This window comes from Camelus dromedarius, chromosome 10 (genome assembly GCF_036321535.1).
Source record: "Camelus dromedarius isolate mCamDro1 chromosome 10, mCamDro1.pat, whole genome shotgun sequence".
In the NCBI taxonomy this organism is placed as follows: domain Eukaryota; kingdom Metazoa; phylum Chordata; class Mammalia; order Artiodactyla; family Camelidae; genus Camelus; species Camelus dromedarius.
In genome coordinates this window covers 37,823,547-37,838,644 of record NC_087445.1, presented here as the reverse complement: position 1 = coordinate 37,838,644, position 15,098 = coordinate 37,823,547, and the positions used below count along the sequence as shown (strand labels likewise).

General features: G+C 37.4%; 1 protein-coding gene across 6 annotated transcripts in view; it reads left to right on the top strand.

Moving 5' to 3' along the window:
- Window positions 1-14,699, top strand: part of CEMIP2 (cell migration inducing hyaluronidase 2) — a 79,964-nt gene extending 65,265 nt beyond the window's left edge. For 5 of the 6 annotated variants that reach the window (XM_031449864.2, XM_031449861.2, XM_031449858.2 and 2 more), the window contains exons 19-24: window positions 1,408-1,590; window positions 3,869-4,088; window positions 6,677-6,775; window positions 9,699-9,853; window positions 12,241-12,344; window positions 12,705-14,699. In XM_031449864.2, coding sequence (XP_031305724.2) covers window positions 1,408-1,590; window positions 3,869-4,088; window positions 6,677-6,775; window positions 9,699-9,853; window positions 12,241-12,344; window positions 12,705-12,901 — 958 coding nt within the window. In that variant the 3' untranslated portion in view covers window positions 12,902-14,699. The remainder of the gene's footprint in view (window positions 1-1,407; window positions 1,591-3,868; window positions 4,089-6,676; window positions 6,776-9,698; window positions 9,854-12,240; window positions 12,345-12,704) is intronic. The other variant, XM_064490268.1, reaches the window with a different exon arrangement.
- Window positions 14,700-15,098: the final 399 nt, after the last annotated feature.

The following is a 15,098-nucleotide window of genomic DNA, read 5'->3' as shown; positions in this document are numbered from 1 at the left end:
TAACTTCTGAATAAATACTGAGCAAGTAAAAACATTTTAAAGTGAAAAAAAATGCTGAGCCCAGAAGTTTAAAAAAATCCACATGGGCTTGAAATTCAGTCAAACTTCACTCATTTAATTATCTACAAGTTTGTAGAAATTATATCATGGATAGAGGCAAGAGGAAAAGAGGGATACTTTTTTCCCCCAAAATTTAATACAATTATAGAGAGGTCATGCATTTTGTCATAGTGGCACTTTTGAAAATAACAATTTAAAAGTTATAAAAGCTGCACTTATTCACTAAATAAAAATAAGGAAAATACAGAAAAACATAAAGAAAATTGCAATAACCTATAATTTGTCTATTCAAGGTGAGGCATTATGAACATTTATAGGGTTCTCTTCCCTCTCCACCTTCAGGTATTCTCTGAGCATGTAAATATACTGAAATTTATTTAACTACTCCATTCTCACATGAACATTTAGATTGTTTTTCTCTGCCTCTTTTCCCCTTTTGCTATTATAAATGATACTGCACAAAACATCTTTGCTTGTACATTTTTAGTCTGTATTTCTAATTCTGTAGTGGGATTCCTGGGTGAAATCTGTTTGAACCATTTTAAGGCCTGGTTACATATTGTTTGAAAATCCTTTAGCATGATTAAAAAGTTCTGGAAATGGACAGTGGTGATGGTTGTACAATTTTGTGAATGTACTTGATGCCACTAACCTGTAAAGCTAAAAATGGCTAAAATGGTAAATTTTATATGTTACTGCATTGTATTTATTACCACAGCTTAAAGAATGGCAAAGAAAGCAAGTGAAAAGGAAGGGGAAAATATTTTTAATGGTTTTCAAAAAGTATTAATTGTATATCTGAGGACATTAGGTAAGAAAAAACACTATGGTGTTTTGGTAATATGCATCAAAGACCTTAAAAATGCATATACCTTTATGTCTACCAGTTTTACCACTAGGAATTTATCCTAATGTAATTATAAAGATAAAAATATATTTATGAACAGAAAATTCTTTGGGGAGATTTTACCAGTGTACACTTCCACCATCAGGCTATTAGTGTTTCTTCTGTTATAGTACAACTGTACCCAACCACCTCTCTTGATTTTATTATCTGTTTGCAATACCTAAGAACATTTTATCCAACTTCTATTTACGTTCCTTTGAAACCAAGACTTTTTTGTAAGCCATATTATTGTTGTAAATATCTTGATGAGAAGAATTTAGGGAACATACAAAAGTAGATGATCCGTTAGTGTGTTAGGGTTCAGGACTTTAATTGTTAGTGGCTTAACACAGCAGAAATTTAAGGAGGAGACAATCATGGCTAAAATTTGCAGAAGCTGTAATACTCAAAAGATCCTGGCTCACATGTGAATTCATGTTTTTATTGTCTCTCCTTTATAGGAATGACTGGATTCGAGTTGGCCTCTGCTATCCGTCAAACACAAGTTTTCAGGTTACCTTTGGCTTTTTACAGCGGCATAATGGCTCGTTATCCAAAATGGAAGAATATGAGCCTGTGCATTCGCTGGAAGAATTGCAAAGGAAGCCGTCTGAGAGGAAATTCTATTTTGACTCCAGCACGGGGTAATTCTGGGCAACCAGTGAATGAGAATTATTGCTTTTTTTCTTTAATGGTGAAATTACCAGTTCTTCAGTGTAACTAAGAATAGGCTGTGATGTGATGGCTGTTTGGAAAAGCAGCTGATGTGGGTAATTCTCTGCTCATCACTATTAGAGGTTTAGAGGAGAACTAGAATGACTCGTAATTATAGTTGGCAGTAGGAATCGAGTGAAGATGTTTGCCGTATACCTATTAAGGCAATTTAGAGAGAGAAATTATCCTTGTCTATAAAGAACCAGTAGGCCCAATTGAAAATTAAAATAATTTTTTCCATAACAAACTGTTAAGATGATTATTTCCATATGATATAGTTCATATTTTAGTGAAAGCTCATTTTTCTCTTCCTTTAAGGCTATCTCTCAGATTGACCTTGGGTTTTAAAAAAAATCACTGTGTAACCGTGGCATATTTGCTTTCAACTTTCTCTAGGCTGCATCTTTCCACTTTTTAATTCTAATCCTGTTCACCTGGGGTCCTGTTGGCTTTGTCTGCTTTTATCCAGTTACAGTCTCTCAGCCTTTGGGTTATGGTAGGCTCGATCTCCTGTACTCTTCCAGAAAGTAGCATGCTCCTTCAATATCCATTCCTTAAGCTGACATTTCTACTCTATGCCATTCATTGTCCAGGTACTATAACGATTTCCTAATGTAAATAAGATACATTTCTTCTGCAGATTCACAGTCCATTGGAGGATGTGAGCATGTAAAGCAATAACTAGAGGGTGAAAGTTTTAAATGTTACAAGTTGTATAGTGAGATATTTAGTATGCCCTTTGAGGTAACCCAGAAGTTTAGCCTTGCGGGGCCAGTGACATCCCGAGGGTCACACTGGGGCAAACTCTTGAGGAATGAGTTGGAGGAGATGGATAGGGTTCCAAGAACAGTATGGATAAATGCATGGAGGCATGAGGAACATGGCATGGCATGTTTGGGGTAAGACGAAAGTTTAGACTGGAGAGAAGGGTGGCAAGATTGACTGTAGGGGAAGGAGCTTGGGTTCAGTCAAGTGCTTTGTTAGCTGTTGAATAAGATGCAATTTATTTGCCCCCCAGGGCCCATCCAGCAGCCAGTGTGATCAGCTTAGATCTTTTCTTATCGTAATTGTCTCTGATTTTCAATTTCTAATTAGACTTAAACCACCTAGTTGGGCTTTTATTCTATAGATGACAGAACTTCCACATTCCCAGTTGATTTTCCGCAAAAATAAATGGAACATCCAAATTTGTAAGGACAGTCTGGTGATCCCAAATTAATGATTAAATTTGTGAAAATATTGGAAGTATTTCTTAATCTGGTATTGCTAGAATCCTTCAGCCTTTGAGGTTCAAATTCTTCTAAATTCTATTCATTTTGATGATTTTAATTATATATCAAAAGGCATATGCCTAATCAGTTCCCTGTCATTCCTTTTGTATATATGTTAAAATTACTGGATGTTGGAACAATGGCTGATTTTTGTCTCATAATCACAACTTTGTGATGTTCGCTGACTATTAAAATGTGAACTCTTAATCTCTAGTAATCAATCACATTTTATCAAGTCTCTTTTAGAATCTTGACTTCCTTTGGTTTAAAAGGACTAGGTTTGCTGACAATGCTGGACTGCTGCATGGAAGTTACTTTTCCATTCATCTTGGCAGTAGAGGAGAATTCAGAATGGTTGGGATTGTTCATTTCACTTGATTTTGGCCGAAGTACAGAGAGAAGGACCCCTGGCCCTTCTGCTCTTAGTAACATTGCAGGAATTGATTTGAGACCATATCTTAGCCTTAACCAAATAAGTCCCACAGTTGCTGTTTTTATTATTCCAGTTTTGTGCCTTAAACCAAAATGATTTATAAACCAAAATTAAAAAAAAAAAAAGAATAAACCACACTAATTTACCAAATCCTATACTCAACACAAGTATAAAGTTTTCCAAGGAATTTTTGAGCCAAGCCAAATTCCATCCTCCCAAATTACCTTCTGAACTAATTCAAACCAGAAATCAACTTTGAAACTGTCCATAACAACTGAATTAGGTTATCAAAATATTTTCTAAAGTGGTATTGCCTTTGACTTAGAACCCTAGGAGGATAGAAAGGAGAGAGAAGCTAATTTATTAGTTTTGTAATTTATTTTTCTTTTAAGGAAAAGTTACTTTATTGGAGGGATATCCCTTTTGGCTATGAGTTAATTTGAGGAATTTTGTAAGTTTTTGAAAGTCTGTCTAACACCCAGTGGATTGGTTTGTTTTGTGCAGGTTGCTGTTTTTGTATCTCAAAGCCAAAAGCCACAGAGATGGTCACAGTTACTGTTCATCTCAGGGATGTGAAAGAGTCAAGATCCAGGCAGCAACAGACTCAAAAGACATCAGTAACTGCATGGCCAAAGCATATCCCCGGTATTACAGGAAGCCATCAGCACTCAAGCCAATGCCGTCCATGCTCAAGGGACTCTGTCAAGGCTGCGGGACCCGTCAGGTAAGCAAGGAAGAAAAGTAGGCTGTAGCCTGAAAGGAAAAGTCAAAAGGTTTCTTTGTAATAGATGTATTTGTCTTTGAAACATGGTGCTGACAATTTATAAATATTGCATGGTTTCTTCGGAATTTTGGCCCTTTCTAGAATGTGATGCTCATAAGAGGCAAAGCAGTCTAAATTTATAATAAAAATACCTTCCCCCCCATGATACATCAGTTTACCCTAGATGATTGTGGATTTATTGGTTGTCATCTTTTCTTTCTCAGATATGATTCTGTTACAATATTGCAATTGGGTTTACATGTCAATGATGTTGAAAATATTTTGTTTTCTTGGCAGTGTGAAATTTCTCATCAGAAAAGGCACTCAGGAAAATTGTTTCCTTGAAGATGGAAAGCCACTCTTTGGGCAAATTTTTATGTATTTATTTATTTAGGGGGGAGTGAGGTCTAAGCATGTGCTCTACTATATGAGCTATACCTTCCCTCTGGAAAGCCATTCTTAATTTTGAAGCATGTACTATTATGTGTACCTGTAACTAGAAGTACAACTACTTTGGCTAGAAGTGAAGTGCTTCTTGTGACATATTCTTAATGAGGTGGTCTCCTTCTAGATCTTGAGAAAACATGGCAATGAAAGTAAACCCAAAGTATGAGCTCAAGTCAGGCATGGGGTTTCGGGAGGAAGACCAATTCCAAGTGAAAAAGAAATACAGAGTTAATATTGCCCTAATGAATATTTAACCTTTATACAAACAAATGTGGGTTAAGGGAAATGGTTCTCAAATTGTGGTCCCCAGACCAGCAGCATCAGCATCACCTGAGAACTTGTGAAAAATTCTAAATCTCAGGTCCCACCCCAGTGCTACTGCATCAGAAACCCCAGGGGTGGGGCCTAGCAGTGTGTGCTTGAACAAGTGCTGCAGGTGATCCCGATACACGTTCATGTTTGACTTTCATGGGCCTAGAAAAGTTTTTTAAAAGTCCTTATTGCTGCAGAAGTGCACACTGCCTATTAATAATGGAGAAAACCTCTAAATCTTTCTTTTCATTTCTTACCATTCTAAGTGATTTGAGAAAACAAAAGCTCTCCCATTGCACAAGTTCTTTGTTTCTAATTTTTCTTGTTTCTGTCCACTGGTGGCAGTAAGAGCAGAGAAAGGAAGAGGGATTTATGTTTCCTATTATGATATAAATATTTTTTCGATGGCAACTCACTGTCACAGTCTTGGTCTCTCATACCTTTGAACCACATCTATTCTCCAATTCAACTAAACCAACCAACCAACCAACCAACCAACCAACAAAGCAGGAACATGAAGAAGTTGTATGAATCCTTACCTGTCCCATGTAATGTTTTGTCTGTTAAAGTGAAATTTTCAGATAGTCTTTGTGGGGAAGTAAATTTTGCAGCCTAATATTCCAGCTGAATTTTTTGAGGAAGTCCTTCATTACTGAAAAGGCTTTAAATAAATTATAATTATTATAAGAAATACTATAATTAATAAAATAATCTAATCATCTTTGAAACTTTTCTAAGCCTATCTTGTTCAGTGGTTCCATGCAGTGATGTTTAGCCTTCTTTGTTCTTTGGGCTTGGAATATTGACCAGAATTCATTCATTCTTAAAAAGGTATTAACTACTGATTTAGCAGTTTACAAAGTATTTGAAGCATCTAGGGACATCACTTGTACTTGGAAATTTGAGGGGAATTTTGTTTTGAATATCAAAAACACATGTGTAATAGCAATAAGTAGGAAAATTCACATGAATTTTTGACTTTAGACCTGAAATGTCAAAGAAATGTCCAGCTCCTGGATGCTTGGTATCACAATGGTTTGCTCTTGTCATGAAATTGTTGGTATCGATTTGTGAGGACATATAAATTCAAGTGCTAAATTGTGTGAAGAGGTTAGAGTGCTTTTGAATGAGAAGAGAGCCTTTAGGGAGGAAGTAGGCGGTGGGATGTGGAGATTGGGGATAATTTCACGTAAAAGGAGAAAGGGTTTTCTTAGGGGAGGGAATAGCATCTTCAAAAGCAGGGTAGCAGAAGAGGAGGTGAAGCACTTGTGGGAAAGTAAGGGAACTGCCTGGCATGTTGAATGTGATAGAATAGTGGGAAATACGGGCTTGTGTATAAAATGTGAAACATTTTACTTATTTGTGAAACATTTTGCAGGTCAGGTGGAGGAGTTTAGACCTATTGATGCACAGGCCCCTAAAAGTTTAAACATGGTAGTTCTTGTCATCCACACTTCTGTCCTCGGTCCTTTAAAAAGATTTATGACTTTTTGCATGAAATATTTAGAAAGATTTAGATGTAAAACATGTTTATGTAGTCACTTGTAGAACTGATTTTATTAACAGGATTACAATGATTTGAAACTGGGATTGTTCCAGAAAATGAAGGGCAAACACTTTTCCTATTAAGTCTGTATCAAAAGATGGAATTCCAGGTCATGAAGCAGTACAAAAAATTCAGGCAAAAAATCCCACTCACTGGCTTTGATACAATTGAGTTTATTTTTATCTTTTTGGAGATAAAAAAAACAATGCAGTTGACACAGATAAAAAACTTCTTCCCTGTGTAGGTGGTGTTTACTAGTGATCCTCATAAAAGCTACCTCCCTGTGCAATTCCGGTCACCCAGTCAAGCAGAGACTCAGCGTGGAGACCTGCCTGTTATTTCTGTAAGTGCTATCTGGTGTGTAGACTGCCTCAGCTTCTTGCTTTTACATTCCATCCTAGTGATGATGAACTATCTCTGGCAACATTCGTTTGTAATAACATTTTGATTTTTGGTGGAGAGCAATACAATAGAGGTGTAAATACCTCCTAAACACATGGCGTTTTTAAATAAATTAAATGAATTAAAAATTTTTTCAATTGATTATACTTATGGATTACTTTTGGGTGAATGTTAAAATTGTTTGTATTACTTTTCACTTACTAATAGTGTTTCAGGTGATCCAGTTTTCTTTTCTACAGGAGAAAAGGCATTTTTGGTTACAAAAAAATTGCCATAGGTAATTAATATGTAGAAAACTGTTTATCGTTGGTTTTTGAAACTTAAAAGAAGCTCCCCAGTTATTTCTTTAAAATATGGAAAGTGAAGGTTTTAAAATCTCCTCAGCCGTTTATTTTGAGGCTGCCTGGCTCATTTTTTTCCAGACAAGGAAACTGAAGATGCAAAGTATTAGTCATCTTTCCTAAGCAGGTTAATGGAAGTATAGGCCTGAGCCTCAATGTCAACACTAGAATTTGAGCTAAGAGCCAAGTTAGCTAGCAGTAACCAGCTCTGGGCATGTGGTCTGTCTAAAATCATGTTGATCTGAGTGCATCCATATTAGGGCTCTGTAAGTAGCAGGCATCTCGCCATTTCACTGAGATCCAGCCAGGGCCTGGGCCCAGTCTCATGCAGTCTCTTTAGGAGCTCGCTTTTTTTTTTAAAGTGGTGGACATCACATTTACAAATCCACATACATATGGACAAAAATAAATCTTTCTCTTTTTTTTTTCTTTCCCTATCTCTTTTATTGTGTTAAAATACACATAACATAAAAGTTACCATCCTGATGATTTTTAAGTGTATGTAATTCAGTAGTATGAAGTACATTCATATTATTGTGCAACCATCACCACCATCCATCCCCAGAACTTAACAACTCTGAATTAAGAACTTTTTAACAACTCTGAATTTAAAATATTCCTATTTTAAGGCAGAAGGATGAAATGGGGAGTTATTAATCAACAGTCATAAAGTGTCAGTTGAGCCAATACGTAAACTCTCAAGATCTGCTGTACAACGTTGTCCCTGTAGTCAACAATAATATATTGTACACTTAAAATATTTGAGGATGGATCTCATGTTAGTATTCTTACCACAATAAGAAAGAAAGAGAAATAAAGAAAGATCCCTACTTAAAAGTAATTCAAAGATTTCTCACGTATGTATTAATACCTGTGGCCCTACGTTAGCATTTCTTCCTTTGTAGAATGAATGTGCTATGCGTTCATGATGTAATTTTATTGGTATGCATTTTATTAGTTCAACATCTTAATGCAGTCAGCTGCAGGAAGAACCTGATTCCAGTTAGCTAGCGTGGAACTTGGTGGGTGTCAGTTGCAAAGGGAAGCAAGTGGATGCTGAGTCTCTCTGCTCTACTAGAGAGTTAAAGAAGATAGTGTTTTGCCCAACAGTCTCAGGTAGGGCATTCTCCTGGGTCTGAAGGCATTGTTTGACTCCATTGTTGCACACTGGGTGCCCGGGACTCTAGAAAAAGTCGCAGAGGACTGTGTTTTGTCCTATTTACCTCTAATGCTTTTCACACGCATTATCTGATGAGTCTTTGCTGGACATGGCCTTGCATTAGTTTTCATGGAAAGTTTTGTTTCCTTAAGCAACATGTTTTGGAGGCTACTTTTCAAGAGGACAGTTTGGGTATATTAAGGATCATTATATATATTTTTTATCAAATGTGTCTTAGTTTTTAGTATTCAGTTTTTAAAAATAAGAGAATCACTCTGTCTTTTTAAATATAAAATGGCACTTTCCTCAAGCACTCTACAACTGAGCAATTTAAATACAAGCAAAAAGCCACTTTGAATTCCTGTGAGATCATTAGCGATTAGAAGTAAAATTTAAATGTAACTTCTCCAAGCAAAGGCAGGTATAGTGATGAGAGCATCTCTCCTCTGTTAGCTTTTAATGTAGTTTATAATTTTACACATTTTAAACAGAAATAGTGCCTATGGCTTAAATTAGTGTTAAGTCATTTTTCAGTCTAGTAAGTTTTTTTTGCTTGCTTTTTGGTTGAGGAATTAATGATATTTGGATGTGTCTGGAATTCCTTTTTCTTGTAAAGGTCTCAAACCATTAATTTAAAGGGGATGACGGGAAATTTCAGTTCACAGTAATTTTGAACAAGATATAGTAATACTCTGTGGCTTAAATCCTGGTAAAATTATCATTTTTCCATTTTGATTTTAAAGAAGAGCTATATGGGACTAAGGAAATGAAGCAGTCTGGCTCCTTTGATGTCCCAAACCTAGACTCTAATGGGGAGTTTATGTGAGTTAAGGCCTGATTATCTATCTATCTATCTATCTATCTATCTATCTATGAGATATCTAATGAGGTATCTGGATACACACATACATACATACACACATACATAACATACATACATACATACACACACATATGTTTGGTTTTTTTCCTCAGCAAATGTGACAGTAAGTGAGCTATCTGAGCTGCAGTATAGAGGCTGCCACCTGATCACTGAGTTAGAAAGCTCTGACTCCAATGAGAGAGTATGTGTATAAGAACGAAGGCCCTGAACCTGCAGAGAGTTACCCGGCTTAGCTGAGTTTGGACTGCCATACTTTGCTTGGAGCATCTTATTTAGTCCGTAAAGACCAGTCAAGGCAAAAATCAATGAGAACGTAGGCTTAATTTCAAATGTTGGCAGAGGAAGAGTAAATAGAATATGCAATTAGAATATTGGAATTATTTGATTCATGGGTTTAGAAGGCAGAGGCAAGGGGCTAGAAAGATGAGTCATCTTGGAGATACTGAAATGGTGATGACAGCAGACACTTTTGTATTCTCAGATCAACGGCACCGACTTTACCTTCCGAAGTGAGGGCATCCTCCTCCTGATCGTGGATGCCTGCAGTGTTCCCTTCCGGTTGACAGAGAAAAAGGTTTTCTCTCTTGCTGATGTCAGTCGTTTGGAAGAATATTTAAAAAGAGGCATCCCTCCAAGGTAGGTGAAGCTTGCTCTCTAAGAGGGATAAGATACCTTAAAGATGACACCTGAGCTTTGGTTTGTCTACCTGCCCTTTTACTCTGGGCATTTAGGCTCTTGAAAACTAGTCATTCCTTCCCAGTCTCAGGTTGATGCATGCCTGTGTGAGCTAAGCTGCTTATTATTGATAAGCAAGGACTTGGATGTTAGAAGAGTTTGCAAATAATGAGAAGGCTCTTGGAAGGAGAAAAGCTCAAAATTTTGAAACATTATTCTCCCACTTTTTAGTGTTAAGTTGATCTACATTGCACCCAACTCACTCAGAAGGCTCATTACCATTTTAAGACAATTTTATGACAATTTTACTGTTGCTGCCATCTGTCCCACTGGTGAACCCTCAGACAACACTGTGCTGTGACAGTAGTACAGGCAGTCATCACCTGGGTCCGTTGGAGATGACTAGACAGGAGTAAATTGATTTTTAAGTTGGTGAGTGTGTGGTCTCTCTTCTAAGAGCTCTAGATTGGTTCATTTTTCTTTGTTAGTCTCTGAACAAAAATGCCTAGGAGAGAAACCTTTCTTTCTTTATGTTAGGCAGACCCTGCCTAGAGGCAAGAAGATTCAGTCTCCTTTCTGCCCCCTTGGCTTTGCTGCAGACACTGATTTATTCATTTAGTGAAGCCGCTAAGGGGGACATAGGCTTCCCAGGGAGCAAAGGCCTGTCTAGCTTTTGGATTATCATCATTTGATCTGATCAATTATGCTCTTTATACTTTACAGAACCAGATCTCATAAAGTCATTGGATCATTTGAATATAACATTCTATGAGTATGTGTAGCTCTGTTTTCTGGTTCAAGACACTTGTGGGGAATTCCTTTCTAAGATCTCAGTTTTCTTTATGGATTTAAAGATTTCTCTTAATGTTGAAAATACGTGCCCTTACTCACTCCACCTAAAGTAATCAAAGACATAAATCTCACCACAAATGTTGAGGACAGCACAGTAGCCCTGCAAGTCACCCTGTAGATTTAAGAGTTAAAACTAACGTATTAAAAAGTCACAAGGTTGTTTCCAGAAAGAGGACATAGTATTTTGAGATACTGATAGTGCTCTGTTTATTGATCTGGGTGCTGGTTATATACAAGGGTGTCTAGTTTGCAAAAAGTTAATGTGCTGTGCACTTAGGAATACTATTCTATATGTATGTTGTATCTTAACAAAGTGTTAACTTATGGCGCAACTGGCAGTGACTTCCAGGGAGGCTGGGTACATGTTGGGGTAGGTGTAGGTGATGGGGGACCTGTAAATGATCTCATGGAACTAGCCTGAGTAATTTGGACCCATTGTAAAAGGTCAGGCCTGCAGGGTTGCTATGGTCAGATGTCTGGTCTGACTCTGAATTGAATCACCACTGCTTTAGAAAGACTTCAGCAAAAAACCCATACCAACATATAGCTCAGTGGTAGAGGGTATGCTTAGCATGCATGAGGTCCTGGGTTCAATACTCAGTACCTCCATTAAAAAAGAAAGAAGGAAAGAAAAGAATTGTAAAGAAATGTCAAGACCCACATTAAGAAAAGAAATACTTTACTAAAGGATATACAACAAGAGTTGAATAAAAGGAGAGACTCTCCCTGTTTCTGGATGGAAGAATTAATACTGTAAAGATGTCATTCAATCTAAATTAAAATACAAATTTAACACATTTCCACTGGTCTCAAAGTAGGTTACTTTTCTGTTGCATTTGGCAGTTGATAATGAAGTTCATCTGGAAGAATAAATGTGGGAGTAATAAAATATTTTTAAACAAATTACAGTAATACAAGGGGCTTATTTTATGATATAAAATAAACCATGAAGCCATAGTAATTAAGCTGGTTTAGTTGTGATAGAGGAGAGAGAGATCAGAAGACAGAATCCACAAACAGATCTGAATATATGTGTTGATATCCTTGTAATACAGATGGCAATTTAAACCAAACCTTGGGGAACAGATTTTATTTTATTGTTTTTTAGAATTGGTTTTATCCATTTACTTAATAAACAGATAATAGAACAAAGGTAAATAAATAGAACACCTGAGACAAACAAAACCAAACCCCTCCGTTAAAATAGTTTCGTCCATGAAAGAGCTGTGTTCCAAGCCACCCACTAGGTCAGCTGACCTAAATGACTTATTTTCCCGACATTTAGAGAGCCCTTGTAATAGCAACATAAGTTCTAGTTGGGGCATTGAAACAGACACTTGTAATAGCAAGGATGAAAAGGCATGTGAGGTGTCTTTTGTTTGTTTTTTTGAGTTCTGCTTTTATCTGGTATTTCTATACTGTATTGAGTTCAGAAGGGTACTCAATAAATACATGCTGAATTATTGAAATTTGCTCTGATCTTCTAACTTTTATAGGTCAATTGTCCTGTTGAGCACAAGAGGAAAGATAAAGCAGTTGAATATTTCAGATTCATTAGTACCTCTGGGATTAGCCAAACCAGCCCATCTTTATAACAACGGTTTGTATTTGTATTCTTCTGTGAAGTTCTTAGGAGGAAAGCAACATAGGCACTTTTATAGTGGAGTGTAGCTACCAGACTATCTTCATGAGCTTGTTTGGCTGAGGCGAGTATCATGAAGATAATTTCTAAATCAGGAGACAGTATTAGAGGAAGTGTGTTGGGATGTGGTTTGTTATTTGGAACAAAAGGTGGGTAGTAAGAGTTCATTCTCTGACGTAAGGAAGTATAGTATTTTTGTTGTTGTTCTTTGTTTCATAGCTGCCTTTGTTTTGTTCACCTCCATCTCACCTCCCACATTATCTTGTCTGAAACTAGTAGAGGCACCAACTTTTTTTTTTTTTTTTTTTTTTTAAATAGGGAATACTGTATTTCTGGGATTCAGTGGAAACTTTAAACCATCATGGACTAAGCTATTTACCAGTCCTGCTGAAGAGGGCCTTGGGCTGCTTGAACAATTCATCCCTTTGCAGCTGGACGAATATGGTTGTCACAGAGCCGGCACTGTCCGCCGAAGAGACCTGGAACTGTTAAGGCAAACTTCAAAAGCACATTAGAGACTAACTGTAACTTAAGTGCTGGGGGGAAAAATGTGAACTAACTTATTTAATTTATGGCATTTAAAAATGACACTGTTAACCCAACAGAACCATTTTCCTGTTTGATACAGAAAGGAGAGAAAAGAGTTTAAAGTGATTGCTTGAATACCAGCTCACGCACCTTCTAGTTGTACAAAATGTTAAAGAATTTATTTGTATTTGTTAGGCTGGTATATTTCAGAGAGCGGTTCTCTTACTCCCCACCTCCCACCCCCGTGTTTTGTAGTGACCATAGGCAGTGCTTTACCTTTGGCATAGTGGGATGACGTGGGGTGGGGTGGGGGCTTCTGAGAGTCAGCCGCAGTCCTTGAGGGGACCAGCTCTTGTAGCACCTTGGATACTTGAAGTCTAATGCTCTGTTGTGTCGTTGACGTTGGGTCAGCAGTTGACCTGGGTGGCTGGCATGGCTTGGGCCCTGGTTCTGGGCAGCCTTTGAGGATTTTATATGATACTGAATGATAGAGTTTTAAGTGGCAACTCAGGCCCAGCTCATGCCCTTTTTTCCCTGGACATGTGCTATTTTTATTCATTTGTATATTGATTCCTTCTAAGGGTTCAACTTTCAAAAGGAAGTATATTGGGACAAAAGGGCTTTTAGGGGTTAGACTCTCTTTAATCTGTGACCATTGGGCAAAATTTTGGCTTGCACCAGGGTCTGAGGTTGGTGGGACCATTTTTGCAGCTTTAATCTTTAGCCTGTTTTGACTGTATATTTGTATTTAAAATGAAGAGCTGAGCTAAATTTTTTTTTTTTTTAAGAAGCAGGCCATTTTCCTGAACTATAAACCTGTATCATTTCAACTTGCACAAAGGAAGTCTGTTCTTTGAGTTGCTCCTGCACCCAGTTTTTTTGTTGTTTTTGTGTGTGGGTTTTTTTTTTTTTTTAAGCTTTTCTACTCACCAACCTGGCAGGAAGATTGCAAAAAGCTTAACGATACCCCAAAATATTGTACTCAGGGGGAGGAAAAAGGGAGAGCCTTTTAAGGGCCAGAATCATGGAGGGAATATTCAGAAGCAAACCTCTTATAGCCTTAGAGGAATCCCTCACTCTTAAATTGTTAGAGCCAATTTTTAAAGGCATCATGATACCCCATTTTCCTTTCCACTGGGTGCATGCATCTCCTGCCAGTGAGGATTGCATGTAGCAAAAGGAGATTGGTACCGCAGCCTGAGATGTCACCACACCAAGAGGAAAGAAGCATTGAAATACCTTTACTTTTTCCTCAACCTACAATGCATGAAGTGTAGTGGAGGGATGGCCACGGTGAGACGGGAGGGAGTATGTTCAGGTTGACTTAGGCAGTGAGTACAATTTCACTTTTCTCTACTAAGAGCAATGGCTGGTGGCTGGTCCTTTTGTATCCAAGAGAAACTTCAGAGCAGCTCTGTGTGACTTCCATTACTTTACAAATATGCTACCTCAAAGTGATACCGATAAACGTTTCTAACTATAAGTGCTCTTGCGAAGGGCACGTGTCTTAATCAAAATTTAGGTTTTTTTGGTTTCTTTTTTTGTATTTTGATGAATGAGATCTTACCTATTAAATATATTATCGGATCATGGTTCCTCAAGGTGATTAAAGTTTGTGTGTGTGTTTTTTACAACAAATATCTTTTATGTGTGTGTTTTTTTGAGTTTGGCTCTTTAAAGATTTGGAGGATATGTAAGTTCTAAGGCACTTAGTTTTTCTGATTTATATGCTAATGATCAGGGCCTAAGTTAAATAAATAAAAATATGTGTGCATGTATTTTTTATATATGTGTGTGACTCTATCTGTCTTAACAGTCAGTCAATCATTTTTTTTGTTCCATATTCCAGCTGTAAAGAAGCTATTGGCAGAACTGAGGAAGGGAAACTGTGGTCCACTAAGTAGATTTTGTAAGACTAAGCAAGCTTCAGAAGACCAGGGGTCATGTACTCCAGTGCAGAGGCTCTCTTGACTGCATGTTGGAGTCACCTGGGGAGCCTTAAAACTATGAAGGCCTGGGCCCCACCCCTCAACTCCTGCATTCAGATTTAATTGGTGTGGAGTGCAGCCTGGGCATTAGAATATTTTTTAAAGCTCTCTGTGTGATGCTAATAAGATGTAGCCAGGTTTAGGATCCACTGCACTAGTATAATGGGCCCACTGTTTAACTTCAGTCTATAACTTT